A 20535-nucleotide genomic window follows, 5' to 3' on the forward strand; every position below is an offset into this window, starting at 1 on the left:
ATGCCCTTCCACGTGACTCACCTTCTTTGGGCATTGGTCTCTGCAAAGCAGTAGACTGGGATGCAAAGGAACAAAGTGAACAGCCAATCATGCTTTAGCCTGGGGGCGGGGTTACAGCATAGCGATGACTCTTAAACAAGTTGTGCAGGTTGCTGGTAGGGGCTTTGGTGTTGTGCCTGGGGTCAATGGCCCAATATCAAGGCAGCCAAGAAGGACCCTTAGGCTTGACCCTGTCCCAATAGATGCAATTAGGCCCACTACACACTTCAATAGGCTGCGTGTTATCACTCCACTGCACTGCTTCAGGGATGGGGGCTGTGTAGTCCATGAGGGCTACGCACGTATTCAAATACACCCCTGTGCACTGCCTGAGCAGAATTTCCACATGAGCCATTGGTGGGCAGCAATCCAAAAAAGCGTTTAAATAAATGTATTATTAAAAATACCATAAGGGATAAATGAGAGAGTATTTTCATATCTATGTCCGGTTGTGGAATACCACCCTTCTAAGAATGGTGCAGCCGTACAAGACAGGACTTCAAGAGTGTGTGATGGAGTACAACTGAGCAGCATTGCGACATAAGAAAGTCTTCCCAAAGCACAACAGCTGCATTGAGTACATGGTTAGGTATAGTATGGCTGCACTTCAAGAGACCCAGTTCTGAGCTGTCTGGGGGAGCTGCTGCAAGACAGCAGGGTAGGGCACTGGTTACTGGAGTTCAATAGAGCACCCAGGCAGCTCCATCTGGATACCCTAAGCACAACACAGTGGTTGTACCCTTTGGTAATCAACTACAACTGAACAACCGTTCACTATACAACTGCAAGATACCCTGGATAAGAATGTCATTAATGATGGTCAGTATTTAAAGTTAAAGGTCCATAAGGCAATCTCTAGATGTTGGGCAAAAGCTGGAGGACCTCATTGTCTCCTTGAGGTCACATATGAAGGTTGTGTGTGGTCTTCTGTGGCATGTTGGCCGGGCACTGGGACAGGCAGGCGATGCTTATCAGAAGCTGGGGGGCCAGGTGACAAGGGCCAGCTGGAGTGGTTCATTCCACCAGGAGGAGCAAAAGGAGGCCTTTCCTGAAGCTTGTGCTTAGTTTGTCCTCTTGGCCTGTTCCAGTCCCTGTAATTAGAGGGGGAGAATCAGATGGCATATTGGGAGGGCTGCCTTACCATTTAAAAGCATAGAAGCACTCAGAAATTATTCTCCCTAGGATTAAATTATTACTCGATGAGGCCACATGCAAGTCTAGGTGTGCCTCACCAGGACCTTCCCCGTAAAACCAGCCCTCTCTGTCTTGTCCTGGGAGAACTAGTAGGGTTCACACTCCAGTGTTTTACTCACATACATCTACTGCTTGTAGGTTTGGATCAGTGTTTCTTTCCTTACAGAGGAGGCGTAGAGTACCTCTCACTGTGGATTGTAATATAAGAGGCAGTCTTTGCGCTGATCTTGGATTAGTTGATTCCCACGTCAGTCTCCAGGCTGATGTGCCTTTTAGGGAATGCTCCTTTTATATTGAGCAATTTTGTCAAAGAAAATTTGGTGTTAAATTACTCGTGCCCAGAATCCATTTCATCACTTGACAGACGCTCTTACCCAGAGACACCTAGAGAGCAAAGGTGCATTCGATAAGGTCACAGCGATACCATGTTGTGTGCATTTAACCAAAGTAGAGAGGTAAATCTCCCTTCCAGTGAATTTTTTTTCCACCTATAAAAAGCCATGGAACTAGTTCAACCAGCAAATAAACACGCAGCAGGGAAGTGGTGAGAGGCATGATGCTTGTTTGGGTTCAGTGCAGGAATCCACTGGCGTTTGGCAGCGGTGTGGCTTCCCTCCCACATGCTTCAGACTCTCACCCATCATTTGCAGAAACTACCCCGGGGAGCAGCCATAAATTCTCTGCTCAACGGATTATTTTCCTGTCACCATAAATATATACAGAAGAGATTTCTCTCATAGTATTTTCTTACATTTTTTATAGACAATGTAGCTATTTTAGATTAATACAGTCACAGTTGCACTTAATACAGTCACATACTAACATGCTGAAAGTTGTGGGAACCTGATAGAAACCTATTACTTAGTTTGCCTTGAATACAAAGTTTAATGTAAATATATGTAAAAGCTTGAAAATAGGGCAGATGAAAGCAACCCTGAATGCACTGTTGTAAAAAATTAAATGCATTACCTTTACCAGATCATTTGTATTTCATCTACACTTCCACATTTCCAGTTTTTAAAAAGATATCCACAAAAAAAAATCCTCCACCCGCTCAAAAGCTTGACATGCAAACGAAAGTGAAAATATGTTTTCTAGTGCAGCAACAAAATCCATGATGCGAGGAATATGCTGTCAAAGCAGAGCTGTTATGGTTATGGTCAGACACAAAAGCCAATACAAACAGACAACACAAAGTCAAATTCAAATGGCACCGCTTCCTAGTATTGACTCTGGTTCCCCCTAAACAGAGATGGGAGAGAGAGCATGCTTTGATAAAGAAACAAGGTATTGATGTGTGCTTAATGTAGGAGACCACAGGAAATGTAGTATTCAAATCACTCCACCTGCACTCTTTGTTTGAAAAACAACACAGTATCAAAAGGAAAGAGAAACCCACACTGCCGTTTCTCCCTGCGGATCCCACAGAAGGCTGTCGCTTGCCGTTCCGGAACGTGAGGCATGATTATGCGGTGAAAACCATTCATAACTGTCCGTGTCAGTGACAGAACACAGAGTTTCAGGGTTTATGGATTTCAGTTTCACACTTCTGGCACCCTGGCCACGTTTACAGTTCAAATTTGTCACCCATCTGTCTAAAACGCATGCACTCCTGGGGAAATTCACATGGAAAAAAAATTCCACGAGTGCCCTGCATTCCTCACACTATTCTATCATAAATGGGAGGGGGGGTGGGGTATAGTCCACCAAAGCACTAGATAAAAAAAAAAAAAATCAGGTTTAATCCAGATTAAGATCTGTAGTTCCCTCAGATCTTGGCCACGAGTGTAATGTGTCCAGATTTTGATCTGCTCGCTGTTTTGCAAATGATCAAGATGTCAGGGAAGAATCCTCTGACCTTGTAGCGTTCAGTTTGTAGGATGGGTGGGTCAAAGCGTTCAGCAAACACAACCGTCCGTGCCCTTTTTAGCCATAATTTTTTCTGGTGTGCCTGTCCTGCAGTTTGAAGCCCCTCCCCGTCCTGTGATTTTACTGAAGAATCGCCTTGTACCCTGTCATTGCTACTGCTTTGCTGTTACAGAGTTCAGTTCCTTCCTTTCTTTTGCCACCTCAGTGCTAAATATACAAGAGGGGGGTGCATGCTCCAAGTAGCTCAAGACGGCCTTGGACAGGCAGAGGAGAGCTGGAACAGTGCTCGATGTTGTCTCCCTTGTTGGTTCTCTCTCTCCGTTTCTTTCGCTTTGTGACAAAAATGTAATTCATTGAAGCGGAATGGCTTTTTTAACACTAGTGAATCCTGTTACCATCTCAACGCAGGATGTTTTTTTAAATAAGTTTTAAAAATCATTTCAGTGCAATGGAAGTGAACACAGAAATATGGGATATAGAAATATCGTGCATATTAATTGCTGTATTAATAGGAGGAAATAAGCAAGTGTAAAATGCACACTGGGTTAAATACTTAATAATTTAAAGCAATGGGGTTTGTCGACTGTTTCAACCGGTCCTGGTCTGCACAAGATCCTGCATTTGAGTTTGATCTGTGCCATTCACCAACAATAACCGAGGATCCACTGTGGTGGAATACAACTGGTGTTGTTTGGCTTGGGCAGAGCTGGTTTCGTCAGCCACTCATCTCAGCTCTATACACTGGAGTCTTGTCTCCTCTAGTGCTGGTGAGGCACATATGGGTCACTTGCATGATGAGAGTGAAGATGTGCCTACCTTCCAATTAGCCTTCACTTCATTGTGGTGAAGAGCCGTTAGCTATGTGTGAGCCGGAGGATTGCACTCATCCTGGTTCAGTGCTCTTGGGCAAGCATAGCATGTTGCAGCATGGCGAGTTTGGTGTGGTAAAAAAAAATGCGGTTTCAGTTCGGTTTAAAAAGAGGAAAGAGTACAAAGAAAATTAAAAAATGAACAATGAACTCACCTTGATTCTAAAATCAGATTTGCATTGTACAATGCATATTAGGTTTTCTGAGTTGATATTACCACTACTAAACTAATGATAATCAATAACATTTATAAAGTACCTGTTATGGATCTGAAAGGACTTTAGATTCCAGGGGTGACTCACCTCTCCCAAATATGTATATGTAGCACCTTCCTGGAGGATGCATGGCAGTCACTTTGCACCAGAAATCTCCAGACATCAGCTGTGGTGGAGAGGGAAGGATTTATTTAACCAATTAAACTGGGGGTTGATTAGGTGGCCAGATTGAGAAAGGCAGATTAGGAATTTTGCCAAGAAACCCTCAGTAATGACCCCGCTAAGACAGGTCACAGTTTAATGTCTCACAGGGGGCTGTGTCCTATAGCACAGTATCACTGCAGGGGGGCATTTCTCCTTGGGCCAGAGGAAACAGTGCCTCCTACTGGTCGATGAACATAATTTCCAGCACCAATGGGGCTTTCAAACAGTAACCATTACATTACATTACATTACATTTTGTTACATGCATTTAGCAGATGGAAACCACCAAGTAGTAAGGCTGGTAATATTGTGTGTGTGTGTGTGTGTGTGTGTGTGTGTGTGTGTGTATGTGTGTGTGTGTGTGTGTGTGTGTGTGTGTGTGTGTGTGTGTGTGTGTGTGAGAGAGAGAGAGAGTATGCATACAGTACACCATAGACACCCTTTTTCATAGTTTTATTAATTTATTACAATTTCATTGAAAGTCACATTTTCAACCTACCTTCCCCCAAAGGGAGTTGGGTCAAATTAGAAATGATTCTAGAGCCTGCAAGCAAAAAAACAAAAAAACAAACAAAGAAACACAGTGTCTTACTGAACATACTGATATAGGAAGGGTATAAAACTGTGAATGTGTTTGTCCAAATGCTCCTTGTTTACATCTGTAGATATCCCCCTTTCCAAATCCCAAATTTCCAAGACACTCAGCCCAGGTAAAGCAATGCTGTAGCGTGCTCCATTATACCAACACTGTACACTTGGTAACAATGCTAACAGCAGGCCACCCACAATGGGACTTCCCTGGAATCTAGCTTCCTGGTATGAATAAGGGCATGTCTAGGGGTTACATTTGAACACACACCCACTCCTCCGTTCCAATGTTCAGCTGAAATACCCACACGCACATTCAGGTGTGATGCCTTCCATGTGACAGAACTGCAAGTGCAAGTTTTATGTTTATGTATGCAAGTTTATGCTTACATACTTTTTCAGGTACGCCACCACAACTGCTGCATTGGACAGGAACTGGATTAGCGCAAACCCGTGTTAGGTGGCTGTGTACCTGGCCACCGGGCTGGGATTTGTGGATAAAGTCATGTTACTGGTGGGGAGTAAGTTCCTCATTCATCTCTGTACATCTTGCATTTAGCGGTGAAGAGCTGCGTCATCTCAGCCTGTAGTTGGCTTCAGTGCAAGCACAACCAGTCTTCTTTTGGTAGCCTGAATTGCCTTTGTCTGACATTTGTAAGCAGATGTCTTTCCCTCCCTTTCAATCTCTAAGTAAATTTCAAAAAGCGAGTAGCGAGTACACACAGGTACTGGCACTGCCGCTCCCTTTTCAAATCGTAAACACAGCTGACATCATCACATCACCATGCAGATTCTTCTGCAGCAGGACGTCAAGGTGAAAGCGTGGGCGCATCTCATAGGAACATAAAACTGGAGTGAATGGGAATCTTTTAGAGGCCAATAGAAAACAAAGAAACAATCACGGTAACAGGTAGAAAGCAGTGGCCATCACCTTTCATAAGGAAGTGCACCATGGGACTTTTATTGTGTATAATAAAATAGTTACAGTTGGCGTGCATATCAAAGGATTGCTCACGCCTCACCCACACCCTTATGTGGGTTCAGCAGTTATTGCGGTGGTGACAAGTTCAAACGCACAACTGCACTGGCAACTGGAAAATGCAACACACACACACACACAGTGTTTGGTCCATAATAATAAACCAAATTACCTTCCAGTGTGCTGTTCAGATGCAGCTTGTTAGAACGTTCTCAAAATTATAACCTGGCTATCTGCCAACTAACTCCGCACTTAACAGGCCAGCTAGTTCTTCATTTAAATGCGAAGCAAACATCTATCCAATGAACTTTGTTGAGACAGTTGAAATGAACTACTATCTTTCCATCCTCAACATCAGTTAACACCCGAGGAACACAATGTCTTTGTATAAACATGACCATGAAATGACTTAAAGCAGACAAAAGCTGTAGATTGATCCAGGGGATGGCAAACTCAAAAAAAGTAAATACACACATTTTCAGGATATGACTAAATACACAGTCATAAAACTCTGGGTGACAGAGTACTTCTCAAATGGCTAGTTCTGAAGGTTTTACTTTTTTCTTTAAAAAATCACTGGACCAGAGGACACTTGAATAAGTGTCATTCAGTCTACATCAGTCGTTTCAGTTGAAAAAGCCACCTGGACTGGTCATTTTCTCTTTAGCTCGTTTTATATGTGGGACATTGCTCATGGTCGTGTTGCATTTAGGAGTACCTATGTACACCTGCATATTGTGTGGTACTGAAAGAAAACTAGACCTCAGTTGTCTGAACCTGTTATCTGTACTAAAATCATAAGCATTAACAGAAACATGTTAAGCATCTGCACCCCATTCACAGGATGGTTTATTTTTTCCTCAGGACCATTTGCTAGTTATGTTGGCTTTAGTTGTACTATGTACTATGTGTACGAATACTATGTGTGTACTTCAGTAAATGATTGTGTAAGTACGTTGTAGCTGTGTTTATGAGATTGTCTACAATAAAAACATGAAAATGTATTCCTGCCGCTGAATCGCCTGCCTGTTATTCATAACTGAAACAAATATTTTCAAAATGAAGTATAACGCATAATGTTCATTTAACCCTGACTGTTCCCAAGTGTGCGAGCCTAAATTGAGGTGCATGTCTCCCTCTGCTGGTGAGGAACTGAACAGGATGAGCGCAGATTACTGTACATTGAATAATTGTGAATGAAAAAAAAAAACATCAAAGTCAGATTTTACTGGCCAAGCATGCTTTTACACATCACAAGGAATTTGACCCCAGTTCCAGTGTCTCTTGTAGTGCTTGCAAACTATGTCAAACTGACAACCACAAATGCCAAAGTAGTGTTATAACATAGAATGAATAGAATTATTACATAGAATGAGGATGAAAAGAATTTCGTATACATGAACAGCTATTGCACAACGAACATGAGTGAAAGCCTGCACTCATGTATAAGTACATGAGTGCAGGCTGTGGATCTGTATAACTATTGGTTATATGCAGCTGTTGAACAATGAGCATGGCATAAAGTGTACCTGAGCACAGGCTATGGATATGTACAACTATTAGTTATGCAACTATTGCACTGTGGAAACTCAATAGCAGAGATACAGTTGCCACGTTGCTGGATTAACAGTTCAAGAGTGTGATGGCATGTTAGAAGAAATTATTCTGGTGCCTGCTTGTTTTGGTGGTTAGTGATCTGAAGCACCCAGTGGAGGGAAGGAGTTTGAATATGTGGTGGCCAGGATGTGAGGGGTCAGCAATGACTTTCCCCGGCTCTGGTAGGGAAAAAAATCTTGGAGTGCGGGGATGTTACCTGTTATGATCTTTTCCGGAGTCCTTATAGTGTGCTGCACCCTGATGATATTTTGTCTGGTGGCAGAGCCAACCCAGACCGTTATAGAGGTGGTGAGGACAGACTCGATGATTGTTGTGTAGAGCCGAACCAGCAATTCCTGTGGGAGTTTGAATTTCTTCAGCTGGCGCAAGAAGTATATCCTCTGCTGGGTCTTTTTTGCAATGGAGATGGTGTTGGTCTCCCACTTTAGGTCAGGGGTGTGGAGCTCCTCCTGAAGTCCACCGTCATCTCCACTGTCTTGAATGTGTTCCGCTCTAAATACAGTAGTTGTGGCTGCACCAGAGGGCTAGCTGTTCAACCTCACATTTATATGCAGACTCGTCACCCTCTCGGATGAGACCGATGACTGTTGACTGTTGTGTCTTCTGCAAACTTCAAGAGTCATTGGTGTAAAGGGAGAAGACCAGTGGGGAGAGCACACAACCCTGTGGGGCGCCAGTGCTGATTGTTCCGGTAGTGGAACCTCACTTGCTGCTTCCTGTCTGTGAGGAAGTTGGTAATCCACTGACAGGTGGGTGCAGGCATAGCGAGTTTGGAAAGTTTAGACTGGAGTAGTATACATGACAGTAAGAGTGGATGATAATATAGTGAATAAGCTGTATGGCGAGGTGTGGAAATGTTTTCATCCGTGGAGCTGAGCCTTAGACCCAGAGCACATTCCTCTCCCCTTACTCACCTCCAGATAAACAGGGGTGTCTGCAGGCTCAAGGAAGGGGCGTATGGTCATACACTAAAAGAACAGGCACACAGGAAAGGGGCGTGTTCAAATTAATTTTTTTTTCTGTCTGCATGCACTTGTGTCCACAGACCCCTTCCTCTGCAGAGAAGGATAATTAGAGAGAGGATCAAGGAAGCAGCAAGAAGTGGCAAGGGCAACAGACCAGAGAAACAGCACACAAGAGTGCCACCTTAACTAGATTCCCAAAATGTGAATCTTTACTTCCAAAAAAATCAAAGCCACAGCACCCAGTCCTGCATCCATTGGCATGTCCCACTCTGCCACCACATGTTAGCATAGGAATTTGGGAAGGCTAAGTGGAGTCTAAATTAAGCATTTTTTTGTTTTTAAAAATAGAAAAGAGGACAATGCTTGTTCTACCCCCAAAGAACTAGCCAACACCCATCAACAACCACACTTTAAGCATCAACAATTCACAAGATCTCGACGTGGCAACACCAAACTGTAGACGTAAAATGCAGGGTAACTTAAGAGAATTCGACATTATACGCCCTTCCCCAAAAACATCGAAATCCAAAGCGACTGTGCATTATTGAACGAAAAAAGATTAAAAGATTGCCTTTGTTAGCAGATAGTACGCCAACTGTCAAATCAGTTAATGCACTGCGAATTTAGAGACACGATATCCAATTTTGTTGACAAGCATGAATCTTGAAGGCCTGTTTCGACGAGTTATCGGAGTTTTCATAAAAGCAAAGGTCGGATGAATATGCCCCAGAAACGCAATCACTGAGACGCCGTCGCATCGTAGCTTGAGAGTGCTCGCCACATGATGACTTAATAGCCGTCCAGCAATTGGCAGTCACGCGTTCTCCAGCTGCACGAGCTAGCGCACACCTGATGCGCTTTAATCCCTATGGTATTGAGTGGCAATGCTGTGTGTATATTATAACGTATTAGTTTACACACACAGATACCCATCAAGTCATAGATACCTTGGACAAATCAAAAAATTTCCACAAAAGTAGAACGATTAATGATTACGTTAATCACATGAATGGTCGTATTTTTATCTACTCCTTTGCTCTTGAGCCAGCTTCATGAGTTCTGGTGATGTCAAACAACTGTGATAGCCATTTATGGTGATAATTCACACGATTTCGCCGCTCAAAATATCTCATGAACAAGGTTCAATAGATTTCTTTGCCAGACTGACCCTGCCTCTTCTCTCGATAGCCCAATGACGCTACAACATCCTGTTATATATGCAAGCACTGAGCCAAGCTCTCACTCGCTGCCTGTAGAATATTTTTAAGGGAGTTCTGTCGGTTCATCCACTGAATCTCAACTCAGCTGACCAGCATATAGGTTAAATAAAACCTCAAACTGGTGTCCGTTTCCCCGTTTTGTCAGTAATCCTAAAGCAGTGATATAACTGAATAAATTAAAATCCGACAGTTCACTTCTGCAACGCCAGGCGAACGGAAATGGAAAGCCTCATTAGTGATGAGGGGTAAGTTTCATATATCATATGAATTTTCATATATGTCGGTCTAGTTTCCTATGGTACTTTAGTACCGTCTTAAATCAGTTACTGTGAGGACGAGGGTAGTCATAGTTTGATGTAAGGGCTTAAATATACTCAGGTTATGTGTGCGCATGCGCGCGTGTTTTTGCTGCTTGCAGACGCATATTGGTATAATAAAACGTGTATTTGGTTTTCTTTTGTCCGTTTTATTTTCCGCAGATTTTCTGACCAAGTTTTTGATAATGACAACGACGATGACATCGAGTTGGATGATTGGACGCCCCCAGATGATGAACTTATTCAGAAGATGGTCTCTCAGATCGAATACTATCTGTCCGACGAGAATCTCGCCAAAGACGCTTTCCTTTTGAAACATGTGAGGAGAAACAAAATGGGATATGTAAACATCAAATTGCTGACATCTTTTAAGAAGGTAACATGCTACATTTGGATTGTCTCTCTCACGCCTCTAAGCAGGGATCTGATCAATAATTATGTGTCAGTTGGCTGCATTAATATAGCCAACTTGAGAAAGTGCGTGATTGTCATTCTGAGCCAGACCACTGTGTATTTCTTACGACTACTTGGAATGCACGTGACAGGGAATGTGCTGGAAAAATAAACCTGTAGCCGGTAAACCACTAATGACAAGTTATGTTAATTTTTTGTTGGAGGATTCCCATAAAAATATCTGCCCAATGGGTTTCATAACAGGGTTCAAAAACCTTTTAAAATAAATGGCAATGTAAAAGTTGGGCACTGCCAATTCCAGTTAAGTCTGTGATGGTATTGTAACTTTCAGTGGGGCTCATGATCAAATAAAATGTTACTGCTATCTTCTTCATCTCCTTTGGGAAAATACAAATTATATTATGCAGATTGGGAGTGGAGACCCTGCTCTTGCTGTCTTTCAATTCTGTGTCCAGATTGTCCTTGTCCTTTGATCCAAGGGTTGAAACTGGTGCTGTATGATTTTCTGTATGGACTGCAGTCGGCTGTTTTCAGCCCCAACGTCAGACCGCCCATGAGTTTTATTTGTGTTTCCCTTTGAAGATGAAGCACCTGACCAAAGACTGGCGGATCACTGCCCACGCCCTGCGGCACTCCTTAATGCTGGAGCTCAACGGAGAAGGGAACAAAGTGCGCCGGAAAGACCCTGTCCCGGAGTCGCTCCTGGTGCAGGTGCCCAGCAGGCTGCTACTGGTGTGGAACATCTCAGAGGCGCCCTCTGCTGGCGACGCACCTGGCCAGCCCAGGAGCAGCATGGAGTCTGCGGTCACCCTGCTTGGGCCTTTTGGGACCATCTGCACAGTCCGGATCATCCGGCCTGGGAGGGAGCTGCCGCCGGAGGTGAGGAAGTATGCCTACAAATACCCGGAACTGTTCTCCCAGGAGAGTGTGCTGGTGGAGTATGAAGACCTGGAGGGGGCGGGGCGCGCTTACCACGCCCTCTCCCAATTGGACGGCGTGGTGAGAGTTGTCCTGGTGGGGCGATGCTCCAGGAAGAAGGCGGGGCCGGAGGTGGGCTACCTGGAGGAGAGGTATGCCGGGAAGGGTGTGGCCATCCTGAATCGGCGGATGGAGCAGCTTCAGCTGAGAGCGGAGGACTCCTCGGCGTACAGCTCGTCCGAGTCGGAGCTCGCCACCTCCTCCCCGCTGCACACGCCCCGCTTCTGCGGCCCCTACGGCAGCCTCCTGCTGGGGCTGTCCCCGAAATCCAGCCCCCGGAGCAGCCCCTGGAGCAGCCCCCGCTCCAGCCCACGCTCCAGCCCCAGGGTGCTCCATGCACCCCCACCCGGACCCCGCGTATCCCCCCTCCTGGCCTCCGAGGTGTGGGGCAGCCCCGAGACCAGCCCCGAGCTGGACCGCCGGGTTCCGGCCGACCCCTCGCCTGGCAGCCCCTGGGTGCAGAGGCGCAAGTTGGCGGCCCCACACGTCGCCCCCCTGGAGGACAGTATCAGGAAGAGTCACCCCGGGCTGAAGAGGGCCCTGAACGGAAGCTCTTTGCCGCCAGGGGTCATCCGCTTCCCACACGGGCCAGACGGGAGCAGGGGGTTCCACAATATTGCTGCCAGAGGGAAAATTCCCATTGTCAAGATATAAAAATCAATCAGGGATATATCTGTGTTGTACAAATGAGGCAGATGTGGTGTGTGTGTGTGTGTTGTACTGTAGCATGCACACTTTTGGAGTAAACTATAGTCAATGATCAAACTGTATTTTGCTTGCAGTGGTCTGGTCATGGCCGACCAGCCATGGCATGATATTTGAACCTAATATTTCAATGTAAAATTGCCTGGATGTTTACACTTGTAAATGCACCTGATGTTCCAAGTCATTATGTAATATGTTCTTTCCACGTTCCTTGTATGTTGCACTCTCCACATAGGTCCTAACAGAAAGCCTCACCAATGTCTATTGCTTGATATTTTGTCATCACCTCCACTAAAAGAACAATAATTTCAAGCTCCCAAACACTTTCATTACTTCATGTCTATTTTCATATTGGAAGAAATGTGACGTCCAGTAATTTCTCAGTGTATACTCTTAAAGACCTTCTACTGGATATTTAATTTAAACAGACACAGAGAATAGTTCCCCATATCCAAGGTATGGTGCTATCTAGACATTGAGTGTTGCCACTGTCTCAAAATGAACCCCCACACTATCACTTTATGGATAAACTTGAATGAATTTAATTCTTGAATGAATGAACTCACCCTCAGATTAGTATCTGGAGAAGAGTTTCCTAATGACTACTTTCATTAGTAGTTTTCAGAAACCATTTTGTTGAACTCATTGAATCTTTCCTCCACTTAATGCAGAAACAGATTTTTAATTATTACTTTCATCCGTTTTAAGGAAAAAATCCAGACTGTAACCGAGGTGTACGTCAATGCTGCATCAAGCTGTGGTCCAAGTGCCCTAATTTGGGTGTGCAATTATGAATGTTTGCGCATTCGTTTCCATGGTTACACCCAATGATCCTTAAGCCATGACAATGGCCTGCCGAGGAGTTCTTTTCTCATACAAGGCAGAAGTGCTTTTAAAAAGCAGACACTGATACTTCAGCCGGTATCTTTTGTGAAAATCTGAAAAGCTCCATTTATGGCACCCATTGTGATACCAAAATACCACACACAATGGCCACTGTGATCCATGGTGCCAAGTATGCAGTTTTCATCATTAATATTAAATTTAGACACAAGCTCACAGGGATGAGCATGCTCAGCAATGCTCAAGACTGATGTGAGGTGTACAGAGGCATCACGGTCAGGTGGAATAGCAACTCCTTACACATTCTCCAGTGTGTATTATTATTATTTTTTTTTACTAAAGCACGGCTTGGGTGTTGGCCTGTGAAGGAAGGTTGTCTGTGAATTGCATTAATAAAGCTTCACATCACATATTATTGACATTTAGCAGACGATCTTATCCAGAGCGACTTACATACATTACAATTTTTACGTTATCCGTTTATTCAGCCAGATAATCACTGAGGAAACTGAGTTAAGTAACTTGTTGACGCAGCTACACTGCTCTAAAGCATATGGAAGATGCATTGCACACTGAAAAAATACAACATTCATGGTCATCTCAGGGTCAGAGATGTCTAAACAGGCCAGGACAGCACTCTGTCCATACCATAATTTGATTGGTAGATCAGGCGCCCTCTTAAAGTGGAACTCCAGAAAATATGTAATTTCATACTACTTATCTATGGATAAGCATAATATTGTTGGGAAAAAGTGCATGTTGTCTGCAGTTCCAGTGATGTCAATGCATCATGAATGCATTCAGAGTGACAGGAAGAGTCTGTGGTCTTGTTTCTTCCTCCATGATACGGTCACATGGTCACATGACAATTCAACAAAATAAACAATCTAGAGGAATATTTGGTCATATATGACCATTTAACAAAAACATTTGTGATAACTTGGTAACTGACAAAAGACATATACAAAGGAAATTTATTCAGATTTCAAAAACTTTTGAATTCATTTCAATGAACTTCTGAACTCATTTCAGAAGCATTCAAACACCATACTTTTTAATTTGTCTCATTGCACTTCTGACCTCATTTCAGAAGCACTCAGACATCTTGCCTGGCTAACCCAAGTAAAGTCGAGCTTTGTCTGGTTATGACAGTTACAGAAATTGAATCAACACTTTCCTCATGATCAACCATCACAATTTTGGCATTCTTATGTGCCTTTTTACAAATACAGGGAATGAATAAACAAAACAAAACAAAGCCCTATTTTAAAAAAAAAAACTGCGCAACAAGCATGTCTATAATGTGATGTTACGAGGCCCACTGTCTCTGCTTCTTACTTTATGAAGCAAAATATGTGTAAAAAAAAGGGACAGACTGATACAAGCATATCCACACCAATAGGCTTATCTTAATACAAAAATAAAACTGCACCATTAGTTAATATACCATTAGGGTTGACAATTAAGTTCGTTAATAAGCAGAGGCTTCGCTAAGCTCAGTGTCAGTTTATAAATAAAACACCGGTAGGGGCCACAATACGATGGAATGCATCTACAGAAATAATATGCGGCGGATCCTATTCATATTTAAACTTGAAGCAAAAAGATGGAGTCATACAGCGCCTACTTTTGGAAAAGTAAAATGGCAGAATGTGCCCAGCTGGGACACTGGAGGTCTACACCCCGGTGAATTTTCCCACTTGCTGTAAACCACTCTCACAGTTTTGAATCCTATTTAAACATGTTCTGATTTGGTTGGGACAATAACTTTTACCAGATGGTTCAGTGTTCGGGTTAAACAAATACCGCTTGGACCATAACCCTCCAGGACAGGCTCTGGGTTTAACCCTCCCCAATGGTATGACAGACAGCAATACACACACACACACACACACACACACACACACACACACACACACACACACACACACACACACACACACACTTCCTTGACTTTGCGCCAACTTCCTGCTCGAAGCCATATCCTCTAAGTGCTCTACACAACCCCGGGCGCCAACACCATACGAACAGAGGTTCTCTCCCTTTGCTGAGGGCATGCACAGGAGTTCAGACACGGGGAGGGCCCCCTCGCTGGATCAGAAGACCTCCAGGTCGCTGGAGCTGTAGATCACGGGAGTGTCTTCAGTGCCGAGGGCGGGCTCCGGCTGGCCCTCGTGGGCTTCCTCCAGGGACTCCAAGGCCTCGTTGGTGTCGCTGGCGAAGGTCTCCCGGGAGACGTCGTCATGCTCCTGTAGGTTCAGCGTGTTGATGGCCTGCTTCATCTTCTTGGACAGCTCGTGGCGGCGGCGCTTCTTGGCCGCCTTCTTGTTGGAGTACTCTTTCTGGTTCTCGTCGTAGAATATTTCCTGCTCAGAGGAACAGACACCGAAGGAGGAAAACGAACATAACCGGCATGTCCCTGGTCATTTGATGACTTAGGCCCTCTGGACCATGAAGCCAAGTACATACAAACACACTTTATTCAGGTGGATATTAAAAGCAAGGATAGGTTCGTATAGAGTACTGTTCATGTTTACAATTACTCATTTGGCAGATGCTTTTATGCAAAGCGACTTACAAGTGAGACAGAGAACAACACAAGCAAAAAGCCATATGAGGAGTCAACAATATCAGAAGTGCTGCATGACCAAGTTTCAACAGTTGGCCCGACATGGTACAAGCTAGCTGGTAGACATATGTACCTTGACCTGCTCGCCAGTGATGCTGGGCGTGTTCTTCAGCAGATTCAGGTACACGCCTCCGGGTGTCCGCCTCCTGCTGCCGTCCTGGAGGGAAACAAAGAGTCATAACGAGGCAACAAGCCCCTCCTATCTGCCTTCGAGGTCGATGACGTGACCTCTTACAGCCAAAGCCACAGTCCAGTCTAATGTCTGGGGCTCATCCACAACAACAACAAACATTCGGACTCCCTCATCTGTGAGGAAAGCACTGTGGGTTTTTATTTAAACCAGGGACAGAAGAATGAGTGGGCTTTACCTGGTTGCTAAGCATCCACACATTTTTTCATTTGTTCTTAAATGAACTTCCTGTTTTTATATCACATGATCAACCCTGCACTGCTCAAAAATTTGAGCTCACCAAAAGTTTGCCACACCAAAAGAGGACTGGGGCCAAGAAATGAGACCAAGAAATGAACCTCTAGAGTATTACAATCACCATTCAGATAAGTCTCATAATCTATTAAGCTATGAGCAAATAGCATTATAATGAAGAAAATATTGGCACAAAAAAGCCCTACCTACATCTGGAGACTAACCACCCCACATAACAAGCCGTTTGTGCACAACCCAAGCATTTTGATCAGGTCTAAAGCTCTGCTGAACTAATTTTGCAAAGAAAGTATGTATGGGCAGCTGAAGATTACAGGGCACATATTTCATTAAACTTAAGTAAAGAAAAAAGGGATCTGATAAAGTATACTCACTACTGTGAAAAGGCCACCGTTCTCTTCAATGGTGGCAGTCTCTGCCAGCAGTTCTATGGCTTTCCTCTTTCCGATGGTTCTCACCACTCGCTCTATCAAATCCTTTTTTGGCTCTCTTAATCTGTGAGGGAAAAAAAACAATTAGGAATTTTGTTGTTCTCAGAATATTGACATGACTGCATTTTAAGTGAAACAGATATAGCATGTCCTTATACAGCATTCCACTTACTTTTACATCCTAGAATGTAAAAACTGACCACAGGACCTCCAGTATGTGGGAATTCTAAATTTCCTCCATTGTGCATGGCATTTAGGCCCAGATTCAAACTCAACACAACCTGATTTTTTTTTACTTAACTCAAAGTAGCCTGATGTCAAGCACATTTACATTTTCTTTTCTTATACAGATTTTTTGTGAATTTCAGTGACCGTTGAACTGACGGTTCTGTGTAACCAAAGTGTAAGACTGAAATGACATAAACATATAAACATATTAGTTCCTCATAAGAAAGGACAAAATATAAGGACAAAGAGCCTGAGTTTGCTTCTCCTTTCACCAGAGGTTTCCTTCAGTTTTCCTCACACAGTATGGGAACACACTTTCTTTCACAACTGCCTTTGCTGCCTGCTGCTGTCTGTCCCCTTCTCCCTCAAGACCTGAAAAGATCAAATTTATGCCAAAATTCAGATGACAAACAGCTAAAAACAAAAACCCGCCCACCTGTGCACAATCTCGTCCGTCACCTTGTCCTCAGGGTCGTCCTCTGTGATCTCATATCGGCCCTTAAAGTCCATCTCAGCCCTTGGGCCCAGCCTCTCTTTGGCTGGCCTCTTGCGTTTTAGGTGGGCGCTCCCATTCTCCTCCTGGCCGCGGCAGGTCATGTATTCCTCCAGCTGGCTGTCCAGCATGGCCGACTCACCCCCCTCCTCTTCCTGCCTCTCCTTCTCCATCAGCTTGCGGGCCAGGACGTAGTTGTAGGTCTCAGACTGGCGGCTGTTCATGCTGACCCCGCCCTCCATTCCCATAATTCCCAGCTCCGCCGCCACCGCCTCCTGGCTCTGCTCCTGCACCACCGTACCCCAGATGTTGTTGACCTTGCGGCCCGGCGCCCCGGGGAGGCCTCCGAAGGGGGCGGGGGCAGAAGTGGGCGGGGCTGGTGGCGGAGGGGCGTGGGTGCACTTCTGTCGTTTCCGCCTCCAGAGAGCCGCCTCCTCCTCCGAATCCGAGTCGCTGTCGCCAGAGTCCGCCCCCATGGCGCTGCGGTAGCCTGTGGCGGAGCCCGGCGTCTGTCGGGGAGGGTCCCAGCTCTGGAAGGCGTGGCCTGTGAAGGCCGTTGCCGCGGGCTGCTGAAGGAGAGGAACAGAGAGACTCCAGTCAGCACATCGACAAAAGGAACAGAGACTCAGGGCCTCAGCTGACACTTTTTAGCAGAGTAATTCAGAAAGAGGTAAAGAGAAGAAAACATGTTTCCTGGACTGTGGTCAATGGTGATTACCAAATCTTTTCTACAGCACTGCTATGCTCCCATGGTTAAAAGCTTGCAACACATTTTGATCAAGCATACCAAGGGGCAGACAGTGCCGCAAACACAACCAAGAGAAAATATTAACTTGATAGTTGCTTAACTCTACAAAAAAGACCTCGTTGTTACTGAATTTTTAGTATCCAGTAGTCGTCCCCTACCTTCTGATACAGTAAAACATATTTATACTGTTTCTAACATGCATATACGGGGAGGCCAACTGCAAACTACTGCGCCATTGACGCATTTCATTGTTGAGGATTTAACGGGGTAAATAGTTAAATTTATATGGTTAAATGCCCGTTTAAACTGGGACAACCAACCGCTATTTTGGGTAAGACTGACGAATAGAAATCAAGGCTTTTATTTGGTATAAATAGGATGGAATTGTGGCTGATCCTACTGCAGAGGGACGGATATCTGCTCTAGGTAATTTATCTGCTGCTTGCTCTGTTCAATTCATTTGTGACTTAAGTTGTTATTATTTCCTTTTTGTTGGCAACCTGTGGCACAGTTCAATGAGGTTCAATTAATTAGCTAGCCGCTAGTACATGCGTGTGGCTGCGTTGCTAATGACGAACTTTTAATTTATTTTAATTCAAGCAAATACCAGTGTATGGTAGCAGATTCCATTGTGTATTCCAATATTTTGGCGAATCAGAAAACTAGGTTGCTGCTAAAAAGTCACGTGCTTCGGATACTAGCTGGTAGATTAAAACGTGGCTGCTAATCACCTGTATAGTCACACTATTGTATTGGTTTTCATTACAAAATAGCATGGGCATTCATGATTCGTGACATGTTAACTCTCAGTGTGGTTGCGTATGTCCCATTGTGCAGCCAGGAATAAACGCTGAATGCTACATCCACCTCGTCTCATGTGCAATACCTGGGGCAGCGGGCGGGACCAAGAAGTGGAGGTCAAAAAGGCAGTGCAGTCCCTATTTATGCCACTTCTGAACTAATGAATAATGGATTGTAGAACAAAAAAAATATCAAGGGGTCACTCTGTGTGAACCTAGTTGTTAAAGAACTCGTTTCTGCACTTCCACGGTAACAAGTGTAGGAGAAACAACAACCAGCAATCAGAGCAAAATGACGGCGAACTTCATCACGTAAATGCTTGCTAGTTCGCAAACTATGGTTTGATAGTCTTTTCTTAATATAACGCAGTAGGTACACAGGCTAGGTAGCAACACGATTCTTTTCAAATGTTTAATTCAACTTAGGGTCACACTAGCTAGTTAGCCGTCTAACGGAATACACTTTCAGAATACGCTAACTATCTAAAACCAAACACAACCAGCTAAGTAGCAAGTCAACGTTCAATACGAAGCTTGTTAGCACATATAACCAGCAAGCTGGTCGTTCACAACAACGCAAGCTTGCTAGTCTGCTGGCCGCTGACAATGGATTGAGCCAATTTGGCCGCCAAAAGATGGAACATAAACACAGACCAGTTAGCTGGCTGGATAACCACGCTGCTATTGCAAACTGCAAGACCCATTTTGAGAGGCAAAATTGGAGCGTCCTGAGTGTCTTTCTAACTAAGAAAATGCAACAGCAACCTAACTAGCTAACTCGGTAGGTAGGCAAAATAAACGAGAGCAAAACGCACTTCGTGACATGGATGGCAGTATGTAGATAGCTGGGATGGTGGCGAGTTCAGTAACATTAGCAAGAAACAGTGCTTGATGAGTGATAGATGTTCTGCTAAGGTGCTGCACTAAATATTACCTCTACCTGAGCTCGCTCATCAGCCGCTACCCTCATTTCAGACTCTGAGTCGGACCCAGAGATCTCTCCATCTTCCAGTTCATCCATCCTGTCCGCACTAACCGCTGCCATTTTTGCCACCACCCGGAAGTAAATAATATACCGCTAGCATCGTGCGCATGTGCGGACGGGTCCTGGTGGCAGGTCACGGCAGCAAGTCAACAGAAAGGCGTTAATACAAAAAAACTCTACACCCCCCCCCCCCCCCACCCAACCCCCCACTTTCGTTTAGCGTTGAAAGAGCAAAAGACATTGTTATTTAGCAGTTTTGGATACATGGTTAGGCTGGAACTCTTGAGTCAATAGACAGTCGCCAATTAGCACAGGGAACAAAATTAAGTGTCTTCTGCAAAATTTGTTTTAAATCAGATAATGTCCCCTACATATTACTAAAATCAGCTGTACATTTTACTTCAAAAATGCTGTATTTATTTTATGGCGAGATTGTTTTAGTTTTGTCTGCATTTACAATGAATAGACTGGATTTAGTCTGGATTTAAGTTGCTGGTAATGAGTTTAGATGGTCAGTTCGTTTGTTTTGTATATATTCTGTTTTTAGAATTTGTCAAATACATTTCCGTATTTATGCACAATAAATTTCAACATTAAGTCATGAGTCGATAAATTAAAAAACTGTCCTTAGCAGAGGATGGTTTCGATCCATCGACCTCTGGGTTATGGGCCCAGCACGCTTCCGCTGCGCCACTCTGCTGACAACGTTCAGAATCGCAAAACCTTGCTAATAATGGCTATTTGTTGATATGTGACACGTGAG

The 20535-nt window shown here is 44.2% G+C and overlaps 2 protein-coding genes and 1 non-coding gene across 5 annotated transcripts; 1 reads left to right on the forward strand and 2 right to left on the reverse strand.

Annotated features, from left to right (window-relative positions):
- Positions 1-9978: 9978 nt before the first annotated feature.
- Positions 9979-12122, forward strand: LOC118778448 (la-related protein 6-like). The gene is made up of 3 exons (XM_036529978.1): positions 9979-10004; positions 10239-10452; positions 11073-12122. The coding sequence occupies exons 1-3, from the start codon at positions 9979-9981 to the stop codon at positions 12120-12122; spliced, it is 1290 nt and encodes a 429-aa protein (XP_036385871.1).
- Positions 12123-14139: 2017 nt separating this feature from the next.
- phax (phosphorylated adaptor for RNA export) lies at positions 14140-19833 on the reverse strand. 3 transcript variants are annotated; one of them, XM_036529395.1, is made up of 5 exons: positions 19728-19833; positions 17183-17805; positions 16462-16582; positions 15719-15802; positions 14140-15382 (listed from the first exon to the last, which is right to left on the reverse strand). In XM_036529395.1, the coding sequence occupies exons 1-5, from the start codon at positions 19830-19832 to the stop codon at positions 15113-15115; spliced, it is 1203 nt and encodes a 400-aa protein (XP_036385288.1). In that variant the 5' UTR covers position 19833; the 3' UTR covers positions 14140-15112. The 3 variants fall into 3 exon arrangements, with proteins under 3 accessions (XP_036385288.1, XP_036385287.1, XP_036385286.1); XM_036529394.1 differs by having other exon boundaries at positions 17183-17808; XM_036529393.1 differs by having other exon boundaries at positions 17183-17808; positions 19722-19833.
- Positions 19834-20400: 567 nt separating this feature from the next.
- trnam-cau lies at positions 20401-20472 on the reverse strand. The gene has a single exon. It is a non-coding gene; the product is annotated as a tRNA-Met (tRNA).
- Between the last annotated feature and the right edge of the window lie 63 nt (positions 20473-20535).

The sequence above is a fragment of the Megalops cyprinoides genome, chromosome 5 (genome assembly GCF_013368585.1).
Source record: "Megalops cyprinoides isolate fMegCyp1 chromosome 5, fMegCyp1.pri, whole genome shotgun sequence".
NCBI classification, from domain to species: Eukaryota; Metazoa; Chordata; class Actinopteri; order Elopiformes; family Megalopidae; genus Megalops; species Megalops cyprinoides.